The following is a 23,920-nucleotide window of genomic DNA, read 5'->3' on the forward strand; positions in this document are numbered from 1 at the left end:
TTGAGGAATTTCGATTCGCTACAGTTAAACAAATGTGCCACTGGCAGTTATACAGTGCTCACAACATTCTTTATAACATTACATTTTTTTTTTCATTTTCTCTCTCTCTTTCTCTCTGTCTCTCCTCTCGTAGCTTCCTTTAAGACTCAGTTTTCCGCTGTCCGAACCAATTTTCGTTTATTTCATTTATTCATATATATATATATATATATATATATATATATATATATATATATATATTTTTTTTTTTTTTTTTATTTTTTTTTCTGAGTATATATATATATTTTCCGAGTTGCTCGCACTCTTCAGTCTTCGCTAACACTCAAATAGTTTCCGCCATTTCCTCCTCGGTTCTCACGTGCGCATTCTCTCTCTCGCGGAATGCGCGGGGATTCAGTTACAACAACGACACCGTTTTGTTCACAGTTTCTCACGTTCGCGCCATTGCTCTGGAGAAAGCGAAGCTGAAAGCTGAATCGGTCGCAGTGATGGCGGTGACGGAGAAGATCAAAATCGGCGTCTGCGTGATGGAAAAGAAGGTGAAATGTGACTCCGAGGTTCTCTTTCCTTACGCTCAATCGTGCTTCGCTGTTTTTATTTTTTTGTGTGTTTTTGTGTTTCGGTAAACGGAGGTTTTTGCGTTGCGGTGAGTTCGAACTCGGCAGAATGCGCGTGATTCCGTGCCTCTGCTTTTCTGTTCTCATTTTTTGGATTTTATTTTTACAGGTTTTCTCGGCTCCTATGGGGCAGATTTTTGACCGGTTACAAGCGTTTGGTGAATTCGAGGTTGGTGAATCATGAATGCGTTCGGGTTTTCAGTGTCATGTTTTTTCCCTGTTGATGTGGATTTTTGGCTTGTTCATGAATCAACTGGAAGTGACAGAGTTTGGATTATTCGATTTCTTTCGTATTGCTGACGCATACTATTACTAATGAATAATTATTATGTAGTTAGTTAGTTCATCATGCTTTGTCTTTTTGGTATTTCTTTGAGTGTAATTTCTATTCACTATTTTACATTGTTAACCAAACGAATGGTTGACGTTGGTATGACTTTTAAACTAAAATATTTACTATAGTTGTTTTTTTTTTATATATTTCTATGAGTTTAATTTTTATGTATTGTTAGGACAAAATATTGTATACTGTCAATCAATAAATTGATTTTTAAGGTAGTTATGATAAAATTCAATAAATTTATTATATGTGATAATTTTTTATTAGATGATAATGTAAATCTATCCATGCAGACTATTTAGTCTGTTTCTATACTATATTGTTTTGTTCTGTAAAATAAACGGCAGAGTTAGTAGCTGTGCTTTCCATTTTTTTTTTCAATTTGTTTCTTGTATATTTTTTTCCTTGGTTGATATTTTGTATTATTTGTAGGTCATACATTTTGGGGACAAAGTGATCCTTGAAGAACCGATAGAGAGGTACTATAGTCTAATTTCACTAGCTGGAAACTTGCTTGAACTCTACATTTTTTAGAGCAATATTTGTGGTTCTGTTTGAAATAAAGTTTCTCGTGTTTATTTAAGTGACTGCTTTTATTAAAATGCATCTAACCTAGGGAATAGGATCAAACGTTTGTGAAGACAACATATGGGAATGAAAGCAAGGTGAAACTTTTGTAATTTTTATTGAAAACATATCAATGAAAAATAAAAAGGAAAACAAACTAAACACTCCCTTTTACTGGAGTTTTTACCAGGAGCAAATGATGGAATTTTTTTTGTGTATGTGAGAAGTTTCATTAACATATATCAGTAAAGCATTTATTATATTGTATTGTATGTATGTGATACCATTTGCTTTTACTGGAGTTTAAGATTGCTGAAGTGTTTGACCTTTTTTGTACAAATCCCTACATATTTAGATTTTAAAAGAAACTAAAAGCAACAGTGCCAACGTTGTTGTTTTACAGCTACAGTTTAGAGTTTTTAACTCATGCATCTAAATTCACTACTTAAAAATTTCATGATGACATCACAGCATTAATTGTATTTACACTTGCAACATTTAAGTTATAGCTGAACTATTTTATTTTTGTTCACCTTTTAGATGTTAAGAGTCATGCTGTTAATTTTTAAATATTGTGTTATTTCAGCTGGCCAATATGTGATTGTTTGATTGCTTTCTATTCCTCGGGATATCCCCTTGAAAAGGCTGCGGCATATGCTACTTTAAGAAAGTAAGCTTGTTTATTTACCTTCTTTATTTGATTTGAATGTTGTATATATGTTTTGTTACTCATCAGCCTATATGTAAGATTGTCAAAACATTGAATTATGAAACACTAAAATGTTCCAGAATTACATATAGGGCCATGATTAGTTACACTCATGATGGTCAAAATTCTTGTATAAATATAATAGGACAATACATGTATACTAGCTTATTGACAATCATCTAGAAAACAAAAACCTTTATTTTCTGGTGTATTTAGTTTATATAACTTTTGATGTGATTTTTTTTTTATGTTGCTTTGCTTGCGGGTATTTCAAGGGATTTCTGTTTCGGATGCTGAAATTGGGAGGCATTATTACTCTTACATGCAAGGAACTCTGTTTATATGATACTAGTGGTGCACAATTTTGTAGCCCGTAACTGGCTTTTTATTCTAGTGGAACTGTAATGCCTTTGTGCTAGTCTTTGCACATTATGTGTGGAGAATTAGGCAGCACCATTGACCATGGAATTCTTACCTAAGTTTTGTATGAGTGTGAAAAGTCTTATTCCTGACTTCACATGCAGATTAAGGCATGTGAAATGTACAATTGTGAGAATGTCGTCATTCTTAAACTTTTAGGTTGCTTCTTAATCTTAAGAATAATTAAAAGTGATTGTCACTGGAGTTAGCCTCTAACTTCTAGGAAGATTTTGAAATGTCCACAGGGTATTATTGATCCACTATTGGTTTGACTTTCACCTCCTTTCCTATGCGAGGTTCCTACAATATTGAATCTAATATCATGAAGTCATCTTCTTTTCCTGGAGAAGGATATGATAGAGATCTCAATTAGCCAGACTAAATCATTCTTATTTAATTGGTGTAACTGTTGAATCAGTGGGCTATTGCTCAAATTTACTGCATATATTGCCTGTTGCATTGGTTTCTGTTCCTCAGTCAATGGTGAAGCTCACTTAAAATATTTGCACTCACAATAATTTCTTAAAATTGATAAAGGTAGGTGGTAAAGGTAGACATTCCAAGAAAATGAGAATAAGAGTAAGATAGCTAGAGAAAACAGAGAGATAAATCTGAACTAGTATTCTGTTATTAAACCTTATCTTTAAACTGAGAACAATTACAATATATGCTTAGACTGACTGCAGCTAACGGCACTCAGTTAGAGTGTTAGGATCCAATTGCAAAGTATGAGACTTGAGTCCTACATAGGAAGTATGGAATTCTTGTGTGGGTTTGTAAGGCTTTTAACTCTCCAACTGCAATGACTTGCTTTTGTGGTGTGGTTTTCTCAAGGTTCTTATCAATTGGTATTAGAGTTCTTCTCCATGTCTCTTAGCTACAATTGAGTAGCACGGGTGGTGCTGTTGGCATTGTTATTGTAGTGTTTGCCTAGGATTAGTTAGAGGGCTAGTGCACAACCAGCCTATGTGAGTGCTGAAGCTATGGAGCGTGGTGGGATGTTAGGATCCAAATGCAAGGTATGGAACTTGAGTCTCACATTGGGAGTATGGGATTCTGGTGTAGGGTTTACAAGGCTTTGGACTCTCCAACTGCAATGCTTAGCTTTTGAGGTGTGTTTCTTCCAAGGTTCTTATCAGAGAGTCAGTTTTATGACTTTTATCTAATTTTAACTGAATGTAACTATGTAACTGCTGACAAAAAGACTAGACAAGCAGAAGTAGCTACTCTAATACATTCCTTTGTTATTTTTGTTGTATTTTTACTTTGAATGTTTGGATGAGAAGGTTTACAGGTCTAAAAATTATTCATACACTGTGATGCAGACCTTTTCTAGTAAATGAACTGGAGCCCCAATACCTTCTTCATGATAGAAGGAAAGTATATGAGGTACATGGATGTAATCAATTTCTCTCTATCTCTCTCTCTTCGTTTTTTTTCCAGTTAGGCTGTGCTCTAAATGCTATGTAAAGTTCAAGTATGATGAAGCCTTGTTTTTTTAGCTTTGAATGCTTTGCAAATGTGCTGTCTGGTTATATGCTGATAACTCTGCTCCTCATGCTGTAAAGATTGACTTTTCCTTCAATGTTCTGGCTTAGGTTTCAAATTAAGGCCTAACCTGTTTGTCGTTGTTTATTAGAAGTCTGATCTTTATATGTTGTTTTTTAGCATGAAGCCAAACCAAGGACTACAAAAACTGAAGTTTGAGTTTGTGTTAGTTCAAATTTTTCTAAGGAAGAAATAAGGGAAATAGAAAAAAATACACTCATTAAAGTTGTCTTGGGCTTGGGCTGATCTGTTTGTCATTTATGTCCCTCCCCTCTTCCCCCGGGACATGCATTTAAACTTAGTGAAAGTCATATCTCTGTTTATTCATGTTAGTTATTAATGTATGACCAATACAGTCAAAATGCTTTATGCTATTTCTTTTATGATATATAGTTTTTTTTTTTAATAATGTTCAATTTTGGGCTTCAAGCGTCTTGAAATGTTTGGAATCCCTGTTCCAAGATATGCCCTTGTAATTAGGGATGTCCCATACCAACAACTGGATTACTTTATTGAGGAAGAAGATTTTGTTGAGGTTCATGGCATGCGGTTTTTTAAACCATTTGTGGAGAAGCCTGTTGATGGTAAGCTTGTTTCTTGTGTGGGTGAAACTCTTTACTTTGCTACCGTTTCTTTCATCAGTTTTTTCCCCCCAAGAAGCTACTGATATATGCAATGTACATTGCATTGTCTTGTTTAAAAATAAAATTTACACATTAAATTATAAATAAAGCATAATTTTAAAAAATTAGATCATTAATTTGAAACTGGGTTTTGTTTTTGAACTACTGGTGATCCTATTCCTAATATCCTATGGAGTGGAGACACAAAATACTTACAAAATTTTTAAAAAATTAAATATTTTACTACAAGGCCTAACATGGACATTTATATAGATGAAAAATTAACTAACATGCAATAAATAAGTGATATTCTAAATTTCAAGCGGAAACAATGGGGGATAGCATTCACATGGTATAGCTTACAAGTTGTGTGAGGTAAATAATTGTTTACACAGTTGGCTAAATCTAACATTTTACAGCTGTGGACACTTAAAATGTGGGTTTGGGCCTAACGTAACTCAAAAAACTAGTTCATAGGATGAGGGTTGTCTCCCACTTATATACTCCATTTTGGCCTTATCTCTAAATGTGGAACTTAAATTTTTCTCAACACACCCCCTCATGTCCAACACTTTTGGACTTGGTGCGTGGATGACATGATAGGTGACCCATTTGATGGATCTAGGATAGACTCCAATACCATCTTAGAATGTGAGTTTAGGCCTAACTCAATCCCAAAAGTTAGCTCATAGCGTGAGGGTTGCCTCCCACTTATATACTCTATTTTGGTCTTATCTCTTGATGTGAAACTTGAGTTTTTCTCAATATGGACTATGTATGCATTATTGTTTAACTATCTGTAAAATAATGGTATTCATTCTCATTGTAAAAATGAGAGGAATTGCAGTCCTATTTAAACTGAATATAGCTGGATTTCCAGCTATGACCCATGGCATAAATCCCATAAAATCAGGAATTTCTGCTTCTAATAAATCCTGATCCTATTTATTAGGAAATAAACTACATACAAAAATATCCTAAAATAGCACAACTGTACCTAAGTAATTGCAATAGGATCAGCTCCTTTTCTACACTCCCTCAAGTTGGGTCCTATATGTTATACAGTTCCAAAACAGGTTGTCCTAGGAATCCCTATTTTGGTGAGAATATAGCAAGCCGCTGTCTTGTTGGAATCTAGGTCAATTGAACAACTCTGTTGTTGACTTTTTCTAAGATAAAATGTCTATTGATTTCAATGTGTTTTGTCGTATCTTGATGGACCAAATTATTGGCTATACTGATTGTTATTTTTGGTGTTTTGAAGGAGGAAGCTCCTTGTTTGAGGGCAACCCTGTGTTTGTACTCAAATCTGGACTAAAAACAGATGATTTCTATAATTTATTCTGAATTCAGTGTCTTATTATTTCTTAAGTCCAACAAAAACACTTTTATTGTTGGTAAAATGAAAATTTCATATTCCTTTTCGTTGCTCTGCGTCTTACCAATTTATCATGACTTTGGGACATAAGATGATGAAATGTTGGTTGAATCCATTTGCATCATGTTATTTATTTGGCATACCTTAATATGTTAGTGTTTACTTATTAAAGTACTTTCTATTTTGTTGGTTTTGCCATTGCAAGTCAAGTTATCTAACATGATTTTCTTGTTGTATCATATACTAAATGAATGGAAGTTATAATCTCCAAGATGCCATAATTATGCAATTATTATTGGACTATGCACACACAATCACAATTGGAAATATATTTCTCAAATTTGATAATAACTGTTATTTTTGTGCCTTGTGAAGCTGATAATCACAGTATAATGATATATTATCCCAGTTCAGCAGGTGGAGGTATGAAGGAATTATTTAGGAAGGTGAGCTTTAGGCACTCTCCATAGGTAGGTGGGTCATGGGTGTAATATTGTACCATTAACATGATATGATTTAGAAGACATTCTTTTTCCAATAGACTTGTTCAAATTGTGACTACTGTCTTGGTTTGTTTACCTGCCTAAATAACTAACACAAGGGTGAGGTTTTATTGGTTCTCATCTTTGTAAAAAACATCAACCTATTCAATTATATTTATTTTTAAATGGGAGGATTAAATTGGTTGGGATGTGTGTGCATATGCTATCTCCAATGATTATATTGCAATACAATCTTTAGAAAGCATATATGGTTTGTTGGGAATATAAATTTTAACATTTCTATGCCTTCTAACTTGAGCTTTGACATAGTTTGTTTTTCAGTAACATGCTTTTTTGATAATTTCTGGTTTTCCTTTCACTCTTATTAGTTATATTACTGATAGTCTGATGTATAACTAATCAACTTGATATCTGTTTTGGGTATTACATTATCTTAGGTTGGCAATAGGTCCAGTGAATTTCACCCAGAAGTGAGAAGAGTGAGGCGTGAAGGATCCTATATTTATGAGGAATTTATGCCTACTGGAGGGACAGATGTTAAGGTTTGGCAGTTTTGAGATTTATGTTGCTTTCTATTCCTTTTCTCTTAAATGTATTTGGAATGTTTCTCCATATCCTTTAGCATATTAGAATGGTCTCCTAGAATTTTCATAAATGACTGTAGGTGTATACAGTGGGTCCTGAATATGCGCATGCTGAGGCAAGGAAGTCTCCTGTTGTTGATGGTGTTGTTATGAGAAATCCTAATGGGAAGGAAGTAAGTAGATTTTGTCTCTTCTCTCAGATATTCTTTCTCTGTTCTCATGATCTACATTTTGTTTATCCTTGCCTGTACATTTAGCATTACAAGATGGTCATTGCAAAGATTTTGATTTCGTGTTGCTTGGTGAAGGGTTGCAAATAACTCTGAACTACCTTTATGGTATAGGAGTGGTCAAACATTGTAGAGTACTAAGGCGTCGCATAAGTGAGTTGCAATCTCAGTTTTGTACCAAGAAAGTGTGATGTAACTTTTATTCTAAATTAGATACCTCTGCCTCCTCAACCAAGCAAAGACTAAACCTTCATAGATTTTCTAAAATCTTTCAGGCACCATCTTCCTCTTGGGTCTTTTGATTCTTTCTGGTTGCCTAAATTGATTTTTCTTTTTTGTTGGTAATTGTTAAAAAATGTTTGTTCCCTAATCATGCAAACATCTCATGGTTATTTTAATTTTGTGTGGATTAATAGAAGGAACAAACATGTACCATTGCAAAGCAGGCCAGAATTGCTTGCTTGAAACAGTAATTTAACTTCTGTATTGAAGCATGTTTATCATCTCATCTGACAGGTTAGGTATCCAGTGTTACTGACTCCTGCTGAGAAGGAAATGGCAAGAGATGTTTGCATTGCATTCAGTCAAGCGGTATGTTGTAAGAATGTGATAAATACACGTTAATAAAAGAAAGTGTTCTTATTTTTTTTTAAGTGTGTTATTTTCTTCTGAAACAGGGTGTCTGGCTCCTTGTTTGTTAGATTTATTTGTGTACAATTTATGAACTAATCAGTAATCCTAGTGTTGTATTGAATTGTAGTATTTTAAAACTGCTATTGAACCATGTCAATCGCCATATTTCTATTTCTCTTTTCATCTATTGTAGTAGCTTTACCTTCTGTGTGAAGTTTGTTCTTTAGCTTAGAAAATATGTTCTAAATCCTTTTGCTGATAGTTTAACCACCTTGACAAGTCCTATCATCAAATACTTCATAATGTTTTGGAAAATGAATCTTATTATTTCAGTGGATTAAATCAGAAGAAATAGTGTAGCTCCAAATTTTATTTTTCCAAGGAAATCCTAAGTGAGAATTTAATATTCTATTTTTTCACTTTATCTAACTTTATAAGTCCTGAACTGTGAAGCTGTGAGCTAACTGTTATAGTAGGTAAAATGTGCCTATGTCAATGGAGTTTGCACAATGTTTTATGAATTTGAATTTAATCCATGTGATTCTCTCTTTAGAATATGGATTAAATGAAATCTTTCAGTGACTAAAAGAAAATAATTTGTCTGATCCTCTTCATGTGATACTATAAATTTGTGTTGCTTGCAGGTTTGTGGGTTTGATCTATTGAGAAGTCAGGGACGCTCATATGTTTGTGATGTGAATGGATGGAGCTTTGTTAAAAATTCATACAAGTAAATTTTGTAATTAGATTTTTTTGTCAGTGCTGTTTTGATATCGGCAGCATGGTTCAAAATACTTTAATAGTTATTCATTTTCTTTATATAAACAGAAAATCATAGTATCAGTTCTTCCCAATTTGATATATATCTGATTTGGGGATATTATAATTGTTCCCTTCTATCCTTAGTAAATATTGGAAAGGTAGAGATTCCAATGCTTGAAAAAAATATAAATGCTACACTGAATGATTATTGAGAACTTCTATCATAATAACCAATGTGAATAGGGTGTTAAATTCTGACTCCATCCAATAAATCCCCTATTTCCTAAAAGCAACATTTCTAATAGTTGCCATTGGGATTAATATGCATATATAGTTGATATCTGGAAACGAATGTTGCAAATTAGTACTCTTATCTTGTTTTTTAGGCAATCAATTCCCAAATGCTGAATTGTAGGCTGGAGATTGTCCATCATTTGTAATATATTTTATAAAAAATAATAGTTTGATCTAAAGAATACATATATGGTCATTTTACAGAACATGTATAGCATAAAACTCTGTGAAATAAGGAAAGACAAATGAAATGTTTTCCATTTCAAATATTAAAGCATTATTGAGCTATCCCTCCTTGGAAGGTGATTTTCAAGCTCTCACTAAAGCTTGTGGCATGCCCTGGCTTCTCAATGGGCTAAAATTTTGTCAAACCAAAGTTAAATCCAAGGGAAGAGAATATGAAGAGGTATCTAGGTGACAAAACCTTTAAGTCTCTTCGTCTCTTATACACTCTGCTTACAAATCTCAGACTCACGCTTTATGTTACCCCATGATTATTACACATATGATGTAGATATTCTATATTTTTGTTATGGACTATCCTTTTGTGTTGTAGTCGTTAAGTAATGAAAATTAGTTCTAGGAAACTAAATTCCCCTTTTCAATATGTACTTTGACAAAGATTAGAAATTTGGAACTCTTATAAAAATGTTGTCACACTGCAAAGAAAAAAAAAACTTGTTTCATGGAAATTTTGCTTGTGCTGATGATTAGAAATAAACTCTTATTGCAAACTATATTTTCTGCAAATATTTTCTTTTATACTAATAAATACTATACATTGTTCCCAACTTTTTTGTGCTGGTGAAAATCACATTCTGTTGCTAATGAAGGTATTATGATGATTCTGCCTGTGTTCTGCGGAAGATGTTGTTAGATGCAAAAGCACCTCATCTTTCTTCAGCAATTCCGCCAACTTTACCTTGGAAAGTAAATGAACTAGTCCAACCTTCTGAACCACTAACTCGTCAGGGTAGTGGTATTAATGGCACTTTTGAAGGTTCTGAGGAACTGCGTTGTGTAATTGCTGTTATTCGTCAGTATGTTTTATTCCCTTTTTTTTTATCTGGTTTGTTAAATGTGTTCTTCCCTATATACTCTTCTCTTTTGGCAGTGGTGATAGAACTCCAAAACAGAAGGTGAAGCTAAAGGTTACTGAGGAAAAGCTGCTGAACTTAATGTTGAAATACAATGGTGGCCGGCCGAGATCTGAGGTAATACTATTTTGTGGTCCTTCAGTAATGGTTATTAAATTTTATTTGAGTTACTGAGTTTTTAATCTTCTGTGTGGTTGATCTATTGGTCTTATGTTTACAGACAAAACTTAAAAATCCTTCAGTAATGTTTATTAATTTTTATTTGAGCTACTGAATTCTTAATCTTCTGTGATTGATCTATTGGTCTTGTGTTTGCAGACTAAACTTAAAAGTGCTGTTCAGCTGCAAGATCTGTTAGATGCCACAAGGATGCTGGTGCCTCGCACTAGGTATGTCACCTGCATAAATATTGATCACATTAGTGTCTCACGCAACTCATTGTCAATTTCACACCCAATATTAATGAAATCTCAAACATTGTGATTGGCCTGCTACATTCTTAAAACCTTTTATCTTGAAATTTTCTTTGCTTTAAACTAAAACATGGTTTGGCCAACTTTCTATTTTCACATGAACGTTATTATGCAAACTTTTAACCAATGAAATTGTAAGAGAAAGAGAAAAGAGAAATAAAAATTACATATTTTTCCCTTATGGAAGAAGAATTTTATAATTTTTATCATAAAAGAGGAGAAATACAGGTAGCAGACAAGATATTCTCTTAAAAAGAGACATGAAGTGAAGAATATCAAATTGAAAAGCACGTAAATAAAGCTAAGCTTGCCAATCATGCTACAGGAGAGAATCATTTGAGTATCCTATTGGCTAACATCATAAATGTGCTAAAGTCAATTTCATCCGATACTTGTACATGGGAAATCTTCTTCCTTTGGGAAGATTTCCTCTTGTGAAGCTAAATACAATTGTTTTTAAAAATTCTTAATACCCTCTGAATCCATAGAACAACCATAGCAAACCAAGCCCACTTCTTGAAGACTTCCATGTCTTTGCTTAAATAATTTCCAGTAGCACTCATGAAATCTGCAACTTGAAACAAGAAGTTAGTGGATACATGACAAAAGGTTGCAAGTTGAAACCGCTGTTGATGGTTGACAGCTTTTTAATTTCTTCCATGTGAAAGTATAAATAGCAAGGATTGAAATATTGTAATATGTAATTCAACATTCGTTACATTCTAAAATTAATTTGGCCAAATCTAATCATATTTGGCAATGTTTTATAAAAATATTACCGAAAAATGATTTCAGTAAGAAATTTCAAATTAATAAACTTAAGCAATAGAAATATTTCAAGTTTTTTTTTTTAAATGAATTTGTATACCAAAATATATGGAAAATATCCCATAATATCTTGAATTCTTGATCATACTTTAGAGTATCTTGGATTATCTCTGAGGATTAGTTTTCCTATTTGCTTGGTTTCCTTATTTAGTTAGGATTATTAGTATAAATAGGGAATAATGCTTTTTTTTTCATTGTCACCATATATCATCTCATCATATCAAGTCAATATCGATTTCTAAGTATTTATTCTCTATTCTCTCCATTTTCCACTCTTTATACCTAAAACCCCATAATTTCAACAATGCATACTGCAAAAGTGCATAAGTGGGAACCAACCATTGATTAGCTTACTTTCTGGGTAACTGGTTTTAGGTTTCTAGGATACATGCATGCGTGCATGTATATGTGTGTTGAGTGCCCAGATTCCATGTTCCTAAAATATGTTAACAAGTAATTACTCTTCACAGTTAGTAGGACTGTAGGAGTGCTGGATACTACTGCTCCAATGATGTTTTACTAAATAAATATTCTTAATAATATGGTCTCATTGTGACAATATCTTGTTAGATAAATCAGCTTAGCAGTTCTCTTATTAATTATTGCGTTATAATATTGGTTAGGCTTAGGCATTATGATGTATATTTCAAAAACATTTTAGGGACTTGCTCAGCAGTTTAAGCAGCACATTGGTCATGTTCTTGATCATGGTACTAGAGCTTGATCAACTAATCCTAACCTTCAGTCAGTATTATAATTAAATTTTCCATATAATCTAGTATATATCTTCTGTACAAGGTAGTTCTGTGCCTATGCTCTGAGCAGCTTTCACTTTTTCTGGGTGGTGGGTTGTTTATAGTTAGTTATGTAAACTAACTCTTGCTTAGCCCAGCTTATGCTGCAAGGGAGGTGATTGATGATATGCTTTCTAGACATTCAGAGGAATTGAAAAGCTCTTTTGTACTGATGATTTATTTTCTTTGCTTTGATTACTTTTGTCATTTTCTCAACGTTTCAAGGAGCAGTTATTCTAAAAGCTGAAGCATTTGGGCTGATTTGGCCTTTGGCATGGTATTAGAGCTTCTATGGCCTACCTATTAGAATTTCTATCCTTACTTCCCCATTCTTTAATAACAATAACAACCCAGCCTTATCTCACTAAATTGGGTCAGTTACATGGATCATAATTATTTATCTATGTGGTGGATACCTTAATTTCCTTGTGTTTGCAAGTTTCTTTCCTTCCAAATGAAATTTCCTCATTTTTTTTTCCAAATAAAAATTCCATAATCCTTTTTTTTCCATGTTCAAGGTAGAATGTATCTTTCATTAGCTAAATTAAAAAACTGACTCTTTTTCTGTTGCATATATACTTGGCCATTTCTACGTACTAGTAATAGTTGCCACCAGTTTTTTAGTCTATATGTGTATGCTAAGCCAGAGTTTTGAATTAACTTTATCTTTGTATATATTTAGACCAGATCGAGAAAGTGATAGTGAGGCTGAAGATGTTGAGCATGCTGAAAAGCTTCATCAAGTTAAAGCAGTTCTTGAGGAGGTTATTAATTCTCGACACTGTTTTTTCTATGATACTCATGAGTATGTTTTGTATTATGAACCTACTAGTAATTGAAATTTGAAAATTAAATTTCTTTTTATCATAAATTTAATTTTTCTTATAACTTTTCTGCATTAACTTATATCCTTTGGTTTCTTTTTAGATGTTAATTGAAATTTCAGTTCTATATTAGCTGTCGGGTACAGCTCTACTTGAAAAACTTTTCTAATTCATAGTCATTTTGGAGTTTGGGACACATGCTCTTATGAGTGAATAATTTTTTTATATATATAATATTGATTAAGCTATATGACTGAATGCAATGCCTTCCTACATGGCTGAAGCCCATGACTTGTTGACTAAAGATTAGGCAAGAGTAAGAAAAAATGGAAACACTTTCCTACCTGGGATGTCAATCATCAAAAATTAAATTAACGATATTTCTCTGTTGTGCATAATACAGGATATGTCTGTTACCCGAGACATGCCAAGCCATACTGATACAGCGTATATGCTTGCATGTCCTTTTAAAGCCCGTAAAATTGCTATCTTTACATCTTTTTTTATCAAAGTCTTGAATTGTTTCATTTCTTTTCCTTTTCTTCACATTATCAGGGAGGACATTTCTCTGGCATCTATAGGAAAGTTCAACTAAAGCCACTAAAGTGGATCAAAATGACAAATGACAATGGTGAAGTTGAAGAACAACCTGTTGAAGCTCTTATGGTTCTTAAATATGGTGGTGTTCTTACACATGCTGGCAGAAAGCAGGTTCTGATTAACAGACATATAAGATACAAATGATTCTACTCAGTTGAGGCTGAATTTTATCATACTTCTATTATTGTTGAGAATAAAAAAGAATTTTTCATTTAAAACCTTCTTTCCTAGTTGTATGAATTACTTTCTCTTTTTGCAGGCTGAAGAACTGGGAAGATATTTCCGGAATAAAATGTATCCAGGTAAAATTCAAATAGCTTTTTTTGAAGCAAATGACATAAATAGTTGAAATATGAGGAATATTATTGATATTCAGACTGTACAGGGATTCCTCTTTTTTTATAGGAAATTACATCAAGTAATTTGCTAAAAATAAGGAAATTGGTCCTCCTAGTATTTTTTTGTGTTTTAGTATGTGTAAATTATGTTTCATACAGGATCATGTATTCTTATTACATGTAGCATCAACTTGACAGTGGCTTGTACTATGTATAAAGGCAAAATTTTGTGTTTTAAAATTGCAGGAGAAGGTACAGGGCTTCTTCGCCTCCATAGTACATACCGTCATGATCTCAAGATTTACAGCTCTGATGAGGGTCGTGTGCAGGTATGGCCTAAGTTGTGCTCACCTTAATAAAAAAAAGGCTAAGTGGTTTTCATTATTGGTTGCTACATTTTTATACATTTTGTAAGTGTTTGATGTCTAGGCAGCATGTTTATAAGCCTAATTTGTCCTTTGGCATCATATGTGAGCCATTTTTTTCATGACCCATGCTAAACAGATGTCTGCAGCTGCTTTTGCCAAAGGTCTTCTTGACCTAGAGGGGCAGCTAACTCCGATCCTGGTTTGTGGTCTTTCCCCCAAAAAAAATATTTGATCTGTTTTTTTATTGGATGTTTGACTGATTTGGTTAACTTTTTTGAAGGTTTCCCTTGTTAGCAAGGACTACTCCATGTTGGATGGGCTTGAAAATGCAAGTTCTGAAATGAAAGAAGCCAAGGTTTGTACTTTGTAATCTCTTCGGTTATTTATATTTCCTTCTATATTATAGGCATTTCAATGGTGGTGAAAGGGAATTGTGGTTGGAAACATAAAGAGGTTTATTGCTAAACATTTAAGAGATGGATGGATATTGGAAGCGATACTTGTTTTCTTTTTGTTTCTCTATCATTTACTGTATTGAATCCCACAACCAACAGAATTCATTAACAAATTTGGACCAGGCTTATCATTTTTGTGGTCTTAAGGAGCTAGATATTAGCCACCGGGGATGGGAAAATCTAAATGGAATGCCTCACCTTTACTGGAGAGTAACCATTCAGTCAAATTTGATCAATAATTTTGTTCATGATTCTTTTGCAAATTCATAAAATTATTTTTCAAGAGTTGGAGAACTTGTTACCAGACTTTGTAATTTAATCTAATGTTTTATATGGTTAATTGCTTAACATGAAAATTATTTTATTATTTAGTCCTTTTGATGCATAAGAAATAATCACATGTTTTGATAGGAAGTCAATAATGTTACATTGTTTGGAATGTTGACAATAAAATAATTATAATAATTATGCTATAAAATTAGGGATAAATTCTGAAAGTTATCAGCGATCAAGAAGAGAAAAAAATAGAAATAGGAGTTCTGCAAGGCTATGTATGGGAGGGAATCTCTGATGAAAACATTTAGCATTATAAGACCACAAAGTTCACAACTCTGTAAAGATGACAAAATTTGAATGAAATTTTAATATCTTTTTATTTTAAGCCAAGTGTCTAAAATTTATTGTTTGACATATATAACACTGTATAAAAACATTGGATCTTTGTCTCAAGTAGTTTACTGGAAAATTAACTAGAGAAGGGGCCAATCTGCAAGTGACAAAATGACAAGTCAAAATTTCTAATAACTGATGCTTAGTGCTTAAGCACTTCACGGTTCATACATTTTCGTAAAATTTGGGGGTGTCACTAGAATGTTAATATACCTATTATCTTGCTTATTTTGTAGGCTTGGTTGAATGAAATTATTACATCTAATGCAAATACAGTTGATAGCAATGGATCACCTGAATTTCCTTGGATGGTTGATGGAGCAGGACTGCCACCCAATGCATCAGAATTACTTGCCAATTTGGTAATGTTTTGTAAATGTTGATCTCAAGCATAGTTCGTTAAACCACTTTCCTCATAATTTGTAGGGAAGGATAAAATTAGGGGAAACAATCCGGTTCTCTGAATATTGAGATGGAAGAAATTATTATATTTCCAACTAATATTCACTTAGTTATGTACATTTATATACAAGTTAAGTCTGAATAAAAAAAAGAAAATAACAAATTCTAAGTGATTCTATCATTAGGGTAACTAGAAAAACCTAAATGATTGTCCTAATTACGATAATTAGGAATGCCTAAATCGTTGTCCTAATTATAGTAACTAGGAAAGCCTAAATCGTTGTCCTAATTATAGTAACTAGGAAAGCTAATGATTACAAGAAATCATACAAAAAAATCACAACCAATATGGTTAGCAGTGATCCTGAGAATAAAGGTACAAATAAGATACAATCAAAATTTTCCTTAGTTCTCACCAGTAGTTATTGCTTCTAATTGCCTCTTCTTCTGTCAATAAAATGTTAAATTATTCTTGTGAAATTGCAAGTAAAGCCTGTCTACTGTTTAGCAAAATGGCTAATTGTTAATCATGCTTTATTTAACTTCTCAATTTTCCTATGTACATTGTCAATAGGTAAAGTTGACTAAGAAGGTTACCGAACAAGTAAGATTACTTGCACAAGATGAAAATGAGAAACTTACAGAAAGAAGCTTATATGATGTAATTCCTCCTTATGACCAAGCAACAGTACTTGGTAAGACAAATATTGATGTTGACCGAATAGCTGCTGGATTACCTTGTGGTAGTGAAGGATTTCTATTAATGTATGCTCGATGGAAAAAGCTTGAAACGGACCTGTATAATGAACGCAAGGAGTAAGCATTTTCCATTATTTGGTTTAGTCTTGTTGCTTTGTTTTAACCTTATCTTTTTAATATATTAGACATAAAAATTAGCTACATACATGACCAAAATTACACCAGAATTTTTTGAAACTAATTATTTCTTATCTGAGAAGTTAAAACTCATTACATAATTTATAATGACATTATCTATATTTTTCCTTATTCCATTGATGAAATTATTTTTAAATACATACATCTTAGTATTAAATTATCTCATCTAAATCATTTTTTTTCTTTCCATAATAATATACTACGTTTTAATGTTAGTTGTATCTTGTAGCATTTTAAATAAGTGAAAAAAAGATTTCAATTAGAATCTATGACTTGCCTATCGTTAATTAAAATGTTTGTAAATGTTTATAAGTTCAGTTTTTAAATAACATTTTCCAATGACAATTTCACTTACAATGTCATGAATTCATGTACCTTACATGTGCTGCCAATGAGCTTCTATTTTTCTGGTTATGTGTGTGTTGGATTAGCAGACACACACTAACAATGTTTTTACATGCACAGACGCTTTGATATCACCCAAATTCCTGATGTTTATGATTCATGCAAGTAAGTCATCTCTTTTATTTCTTGTTTTTATGATACGTAGCTCATTTCCAACTCTACAATAATATTTGTGCAACATTCCAGTTATCGGTATAGATTATGATTCTTTGCTGGAACTCTATCATTGTGGGATGTAATTTAAATAAATAAAAAAAGCTGTTTCATGGATATCAATTTCTGGGAGCTTGTTCATATAGATTTCAATGGGAAATTATGTAATCCAAGAGTCTTTTGTTATGGAAAAAGTTTCGTAAAAATATAAGCAAATAGGAAACAAGATATATGATCCTCAAATTCAATTTTATGATGACACTTTTCAATTATTGAAGTTAAATCTTTAATGTCACCACAATAACAAGGAGTCAACAACCAAGCCTTGTCCCACTAGATGCCCTGGACGTTTCATTTAAACTACGTGATTTTTATTCTTTTCTGACAGTAAGTTAATGCTTACTTATTACAGATATGATCTCTTGCACAATGCACATCTTAATCTAGAAGGACTTGATGAGCTTTTCAAAGTTGCTCAGGTATGTAGAAGTGTGTTAGGGAAAATTCTGTCCAACTCAAAAATGATTTGATTTGAAGAGAGATGAGAGAGAATGAAATCGAGATCAAGTTTGATGATCTCTTTGTAATGTTGAGAAAGAGAGAGATACATTGAATGAATTCTATGTGTATAATTTTCACAATGGAAGTTCTTATTTATAATGGGTTATAAATACAATGAATAACGGTTACCCTAATCTACATAAATATATACAACACACAACATCTCATAATATGCCTTATTAAAATGTTTACATAATCTCTTACACTCTCCCTTAAGCTAGAGCATATAAAACATACATGTAAGAAGCTTGTTACATAGATAATTTATTTAAGGACCTCTCAATGACTCTGTGAGGACATCTTCTAGTTGTTTATTTGAATTAACAAATCATCCAGTGGTAAGATCTTTTGGCAGCCTTTCTTGATGTGAATGGTCCTCTCGTGAAATACTAGATTTGAGGCAATATGGGTGGTTGCTTGATTGTCTCATATGAGAGGGTCATCTGTGCAACTTCTTCTGTTCTTTGAGCAACTGTTCAAGCTAGATTAGTTCACAAGTGGCTAGGGCCATCGCTCAATATTTTGCTTCTGCAATTGATTTTGCAACAATAGTCTGTTTCTTGCTATTTCAGGAAATCAGATTATCAGCAATAAGAATGAAGTAGTCATAAGTGCCCAGTGTTGGGTTTAACCTATAGGAAAGGAACAATATAATTAAATAAGTAGAATTTATTACTTAAAATATTCCCTGCAGAAATGAAACCCTTATATGTACTACTTTTCTGTGTATATTGACTGATGAGTTCAATCTCATTGCTTTCCTAATTGCTCAGCTAATTTATTTGCAGATGCTTGCTGATGGTGTAATTCCAAATGAATATGGAATTAATCCAAAGCAGAAGCTGAAGATTGGCTCAAAGGTAAACTCCTGTTGTAAAGCAGTGGTTGAATGTCTTAGATATGATAAGCATGGGAATGTGTTATTTACTTCTTCTAGTAATTAGAGAAATACCTCATAAAAAGTTCAACTTCTGCTTTATTAGGGCTATCGCAGTACCATTTGTCACACCTTGATTATAAAAATTAATAGCCTCATGAATTTCTTTAGTCATATTATATCCACATTGATGATCTAAATGTTGTTACCATCCTCCATCCCCAAAGAGAAGAAACCTTTTATAACTTTGTCTTTAGTTTCATGCAGTTTATATTGTTTAATGAATAACTGAACACAGTACACAAATTAAATGCATTGCTTCTACCTATGTAATTAAAAGTCTAGCCACCTGATTATATTTTTTTTACTGTTTCAATTCAGATTGCTCGTCGGTTATTGGGAAAACTTTTAATTGATCTGAGAAACACTCGAGAGGAAGCCATTACTGTTGCTGAGCTGAAGAATAACCATGACCATTCATTATCCATAAATATTGAGAAGGAAGATGCAGAGGCCAAGTCAAAACTATTCCATAAGAATGATGAAATGGATCAAGATGATGATGATGATAAAGAGACCAAATATCGTTTAGATCCAAAGTGAATAACAGGTCCTCATCTGATTTTCTACATTATTATGATCTGTTCTAATCTTATTGTTTTGCACCAGGTATGCAAATGTGAAGACACCTGAGCGCCATGTGCGAACACGCCTCTACTTCACATCGGTGAGTGTTGTATCCGCAAACATCTATACCTCGTGTCAATGATTTTATGTAGGTAAAAAAATTAAGGGATATTAATTAGGTGAAAATTGGGGGATACTAACTAGGACTTGGGAGAAAGTGTAGCAGATGTTTTTGATTAAGAGTGATCTGTTTCCTTTTTTTTAAGGCTTGGTTCATTCTTTAAATACCTTTGTATTTCCTCTTTGGTGAAGATATGGAAATTTTATTATTTCTAGATTTATCTACACAATGTGTTTTCAACATGTAAAGGCAGCCCAAATATTAATCTTAATGTTAAACTTATTATAGTGGATGAGATTTATAGATGCTGTTTAGATATATAAAATCATTTTTGGGTCCCCACATTACAACTTAAGCTTTTAGGAGAGTTGGTCTTGACATAGTATCAAAGGCATCTTATGATCAAGTGATCAATCCTTACTGCCCCGGTCTTCATAATTAAATTGAAATGTTAATACAATGTATAATGGGCCTCTGTATTATTCAAGGTTCAAGTTTAAAGGGATCTTACCTGACAGGGTGTGTTAGATTAGATATTTAGATACATAAAATCATTCCTAGGCTATCACCGAACAGGCTTAAGCTTTTAGGAAAATTGGCATGTGACACAAAAGTGTAATTTCACTCCTATAATTCTATTTCCTTTATTATATAGAGGCAAATTGTTTTAGAAAAATTTCTGAAGATGTTTCCTGTCTTTGTCCTAAAATTCTGCAGTGACATTCTTACTCTGAAGTTAAGCAGAATTTTTATTTTACATGATGTCTCCATAGTATGAATCCATTTGGTTGAAGTTATTTGGTTCATATTGTATTGATTCATTATATTGTATCTTAAACAGAACAATAATAACAAAGCTCATATGACAACTAATTTTAACTAGTCAAAATTATTTAGTTATATTGAAATCTCAACTTCAAATACATTTATCTAAATGGATACGGTCAAGAAGACTGATTCATAAGACTTTGTGGCTTAGAATTGCTCTGTAAATTTGATCTTCTTACTCTGTTTCACTTGCCTTATTTTGTTGACAGGAATCGCATATTCATTCTCTCATGAATGTTCTTCGTTATTGTAATATGGAAGAATCCCTTCAAGAAGAAGAGAGTCTTGTTTGCCGTAATGCTCTAGAGAGACTAGTTAAAACAAAGGAGCTTGACTATATGAGCCATATTGTGCTTAGGATGTTCGAGAACACAGAGGTGAGTCATTTTGGCCATTTACCTGTAGAATTACTAATTATTCCCAAGTGTTCGGCATTACATGAATAGGTTAGGTTAAGTTATTGCAGTTCCTTAGTAGATCTAGTAGTATAGTTTACCATGCCTGACATAGACCTCTGGATGTCTTGTGATGATTCCTAAGTGCAAAGTTTATAACACTGATCAGCGTTTTTAAATGTTGCACTGAACTATGCAATATTATTGTTCCCACTGGAATTCAGCTGAGTGCAAATGAGGTTATATAAAACCAAGTATATTGTATTACCTGACGCTTAACACCAGATTGACATGTTTTGGGAAATGAAATAACTAGTTATCCAATTGAATTGAGTTATGTAATGTATTTATTGAACTTTGTTTTGACTTTAAAATTGCAGGTGCCTTTAGAAGATCCTAAAAGGTACCGTGTAGAGCTGACCTACAGCCGTGGTGCCGATTTATCTCCCCTGGAGGTAATCCAATCCAATCCATGTGAATTCCATTACGTTACTTGAGGAATATTATATGAGTGAAGATGCAAATTTGACATGGAGAACTTGTGTTTTCAACAGCAGCTAATATAGTATGTTATGGTTGGCAGAAGAAAGGTAGTGCAGCTACTTCATTGCATCAGGAGCACACACTGCCTATAATGGGTCCAGAGAGGCTGCAAGAAATAGGATCATATCTGACATTAGAAACTATGGAGAAGATGATTCGGCCATTCGCTATGCCTGCAGAAGACTTTCCTCCAGCAACACCTGCAGGATTCTCTGGCTATTTCTCAAAATCCGTCCTTGACCGTCTCGTTAACCTTTGGCCTTTCCATAGGCAATCCAGTTCTCTTGGAAAATAGTACTCAACTCCTGTCTCATTTTTTTATTACCACCTGAATAATATATTTTATTTATTTTTAGTCCTTCAAAAATACAAAAATCATGTAATTTAGTTCTTGGAGAGGGACCAAAATGCATTATTTTTGTCAGAAAGAACTAAAAATAAATAGAAACTAATTTTAAAAATATTATATTTTCAAGAAAAAAATACTTCAGCCTTTTTTTTATTGTAACGGTAAAATCTTGATTATCCAAAGCGAGCTTTTGGCTCCTTTGGAAAAAAATTTGGAACAACTAACATCTTCCAGCAACCAAGTAATATTGTTGGAAGTAGTACTACAAAGTAGCCATTATTAGTAATAAAATACACTTTATTTCCATCCTTTTCAATTTCTTTCCAGCCTTTACTAATACTAATGTGATTTTATTTACTATTGTTGAGGGTTTGTTTATCATTTTAACTGTAGGCAAGTTTGACACTTAGAACTGAGATTAAAAAAAAAACATTGAGGGTTCAATTCAAAATTTGAGTGGATGATTGACCGCAAATTTTCATATTTTGTGGATCAGTTTGATCCGTAAGAGGTATTTTTGTCTTTTGGTGGTTAATGCTGGATGTACCTAACAGCACTCAAAAAGTATATCAGTAAAAAACTGAAAATCATCGGAGTAAGACATTAGTATATGTGAAATATGACTACTCTATAAAATTAAATGAAGCCCAAAATCTAATCGGCAATATTTTGTACTCCTGAGCCTACAAATACGTGAATGCTAGTAAATAAAAGGTAATTAATAGATCATTATTTGCTTTGGTGTACTTCATTAGGGATTGGACAATTCGTAATACAAGTTGTATTACCAATTGTCTGATCCCTAATGCACTTGGAATGCCCCAAAACAAATAACAAGGTGTGTTAAGTAACGGCCTGTGAAATTGTTTTGGATTTCATGGGCCAGGACAAAAGCCTGTGCATATACTTATTTAGGTAGGGTGATTTTTGCACTACTTAACACACACACACATATATATATATATATATAATGGTATCACTTCTTGCTTTAAAATTATCTCTATTTAAATGAGATGAGCATGCCATTTTTTAAAAATGTTAATTTTAGAATTTATTAATTTATCTTTCAAAAAATTAATTGAAAGTGATTTTTTCTTATAGGATTGAAATTGATTTATAAACTCTCTTCTAGAAATTTAATTTGGAAATGTTTTAGAAAGAAAAGAAGAGTTATATACTGCCAGCCCATGTAAAAAGTTTTACACATTCATCCAATCATAACTTATCATATATGATAAGTTTATTGACTTTTTTAAATAATTATCTTAAAGTAACTCAAATAATTTGTGATTGAATCACACATTGATAGTGTGTAAACATTAAACTTTTTTACAAATCATTTTTAAATTTTAATTTTGAAAGAGGGTTTAATATGTTCCAGAATTTAAAAAGAATTTAACATTTAGAATTAAATTTTCAGAAGCCAGTTATAAACTACTTCGGAGTTAAATTTCTGAAAGTAATTTATAAAACTTTTAAGATTAAAAAGGGTAATTTTAAAATAATAGTTAAAAATAAGGAATGATATTGTTTTTTTTTTTTAAAAAAAAAAAAAAGGAGTGGTACAAAAGTAAAATCCATTAGGTAGATAAATTAGTATGAAGTGTGAGTACGTTGCAACTTGCTACCTAGTATATGAACTAAATATTCTTGATATGATTATGCATCTTATTAATCGATGTGTAAGGATACGGATACCCATAAAGAAATTTTAAATAAAGTTTTTTTTTATTAGAATTCATATCAGGAATGTATTGAAAATCATAACAAAAGTGTATTAATGTTATTTTTAATAAAATCTTTTATTTTAAATTTTTTAATTAATGTCTTTAAGATACTAGTTAACAGTTTTCACCTAAGCAATGGTAAAAATTGTCTTTCCGGAGGTTGGCCTGTAGATAAACGGACAAGAGCTACCCAGAGCTTTTGCTGAAAAAAATACTTTTTTAAAAAAATTAAGTTTTAACGAACCAGTCCTTATTATCAAATTTGATAATCAATTGTCTTTCGTGTGGGAAATGATTGATAATTTATTGGGTAAAAAAATAATTAATTATTTTACATCGAAAATATGTTATTGTTGAAAATCTTGTATATTGAGCGAGAAC

General features: G+C 32.5%; 1 protein-coding gene across 5 annotated transcripts; it reads left to right on the forward strand.

Moving 5' to 3' along the window:
• Positions 1 to 276: 276 nt before the first annotated feature.
• On the forward strand, positions 277 to 22,128 carry LOC114399110 (inositol hexakisphosphate and diphosphoinositol-pentakisphosphate kinase VIP2-like). Of its 5 annotated transcripts, none has more exons than XM_028361218.1 (30): positions 277 to 539; positions 727 to 786; positions 1,390 to 1,436; positions 2,111 to 2,194; positions 3,979 to 4,042; positions 4,632 to 4,785; positions 6,578 to 6,648; positions 7,143 to 7,247; positions 7,370 to 7,462; positions 8,036 to 8,110; positions 8,797 to 8,882; positions 10,042 to 10,248; positions 10,323 to 10,422; positions 10,624 to 10,694; positions 13,083 to 13,164; positions 13,780 to 13,935; positions 14,084 to 14,126; positions 14,409 to 14,491; positions 14,667 to 14,729; positions 14,811 to 14,885; positions 15,891 to 16,016; positions 16,631 to 16,872; positions 17,419 to 17,463; positions 17,924 to 17,990; positions 18,861 to 18,932; positions 19,331 to 19,548; positions 19,619 to 19,676; positions 20,735 to 20,902; positions 21,301 to 21,375; positions 21,478 to 21,598. In XM_028361218.1, the coding sequence occupies exons 1-30, from the start codon at positions 489 to 491 to the stop codon at positions 21,484 to 21,486; spliced, it is 2,850 nt and encodes a 949-aa protein (XP_028217019.1). In that variant the 5' UTR covers positions 277 to 488; the 3' UTR covers positions 21,487 to 21,598. The 5 variants fall into 5 exon arrangements, with proteins under 5 accessions (XP_028217019.1, XP_028217017.1, XP_028217018.1 ...); XM_028361216.1 differs by having other exon boundaries at positions 279 to 539; positions 21,504 to 22,128; XM_028361217.1 differs by lacking the exons at positions 4,632 to 4,785; positions 6,578 to 6,648 and having other exon boundaries at positions 280 to 539; positions 21,504 to 22,128.
• Positions 22,129 to 23,920: the final 1,792 nt, after the last annotated feature.

This window comes from Glycine soja, chromosome 19 (genome assembly GCF_004193775.1).
Source record: "Glycine soja cultivar W05 chromosome 19, ASM419377v2, whole genome shotgun sequence".
NCBI lineage: Eukaryota > Viridiplantae > Streptophyta > Magnoliopsida > Fabales > Fabaceae > Glycine > Glycine soja.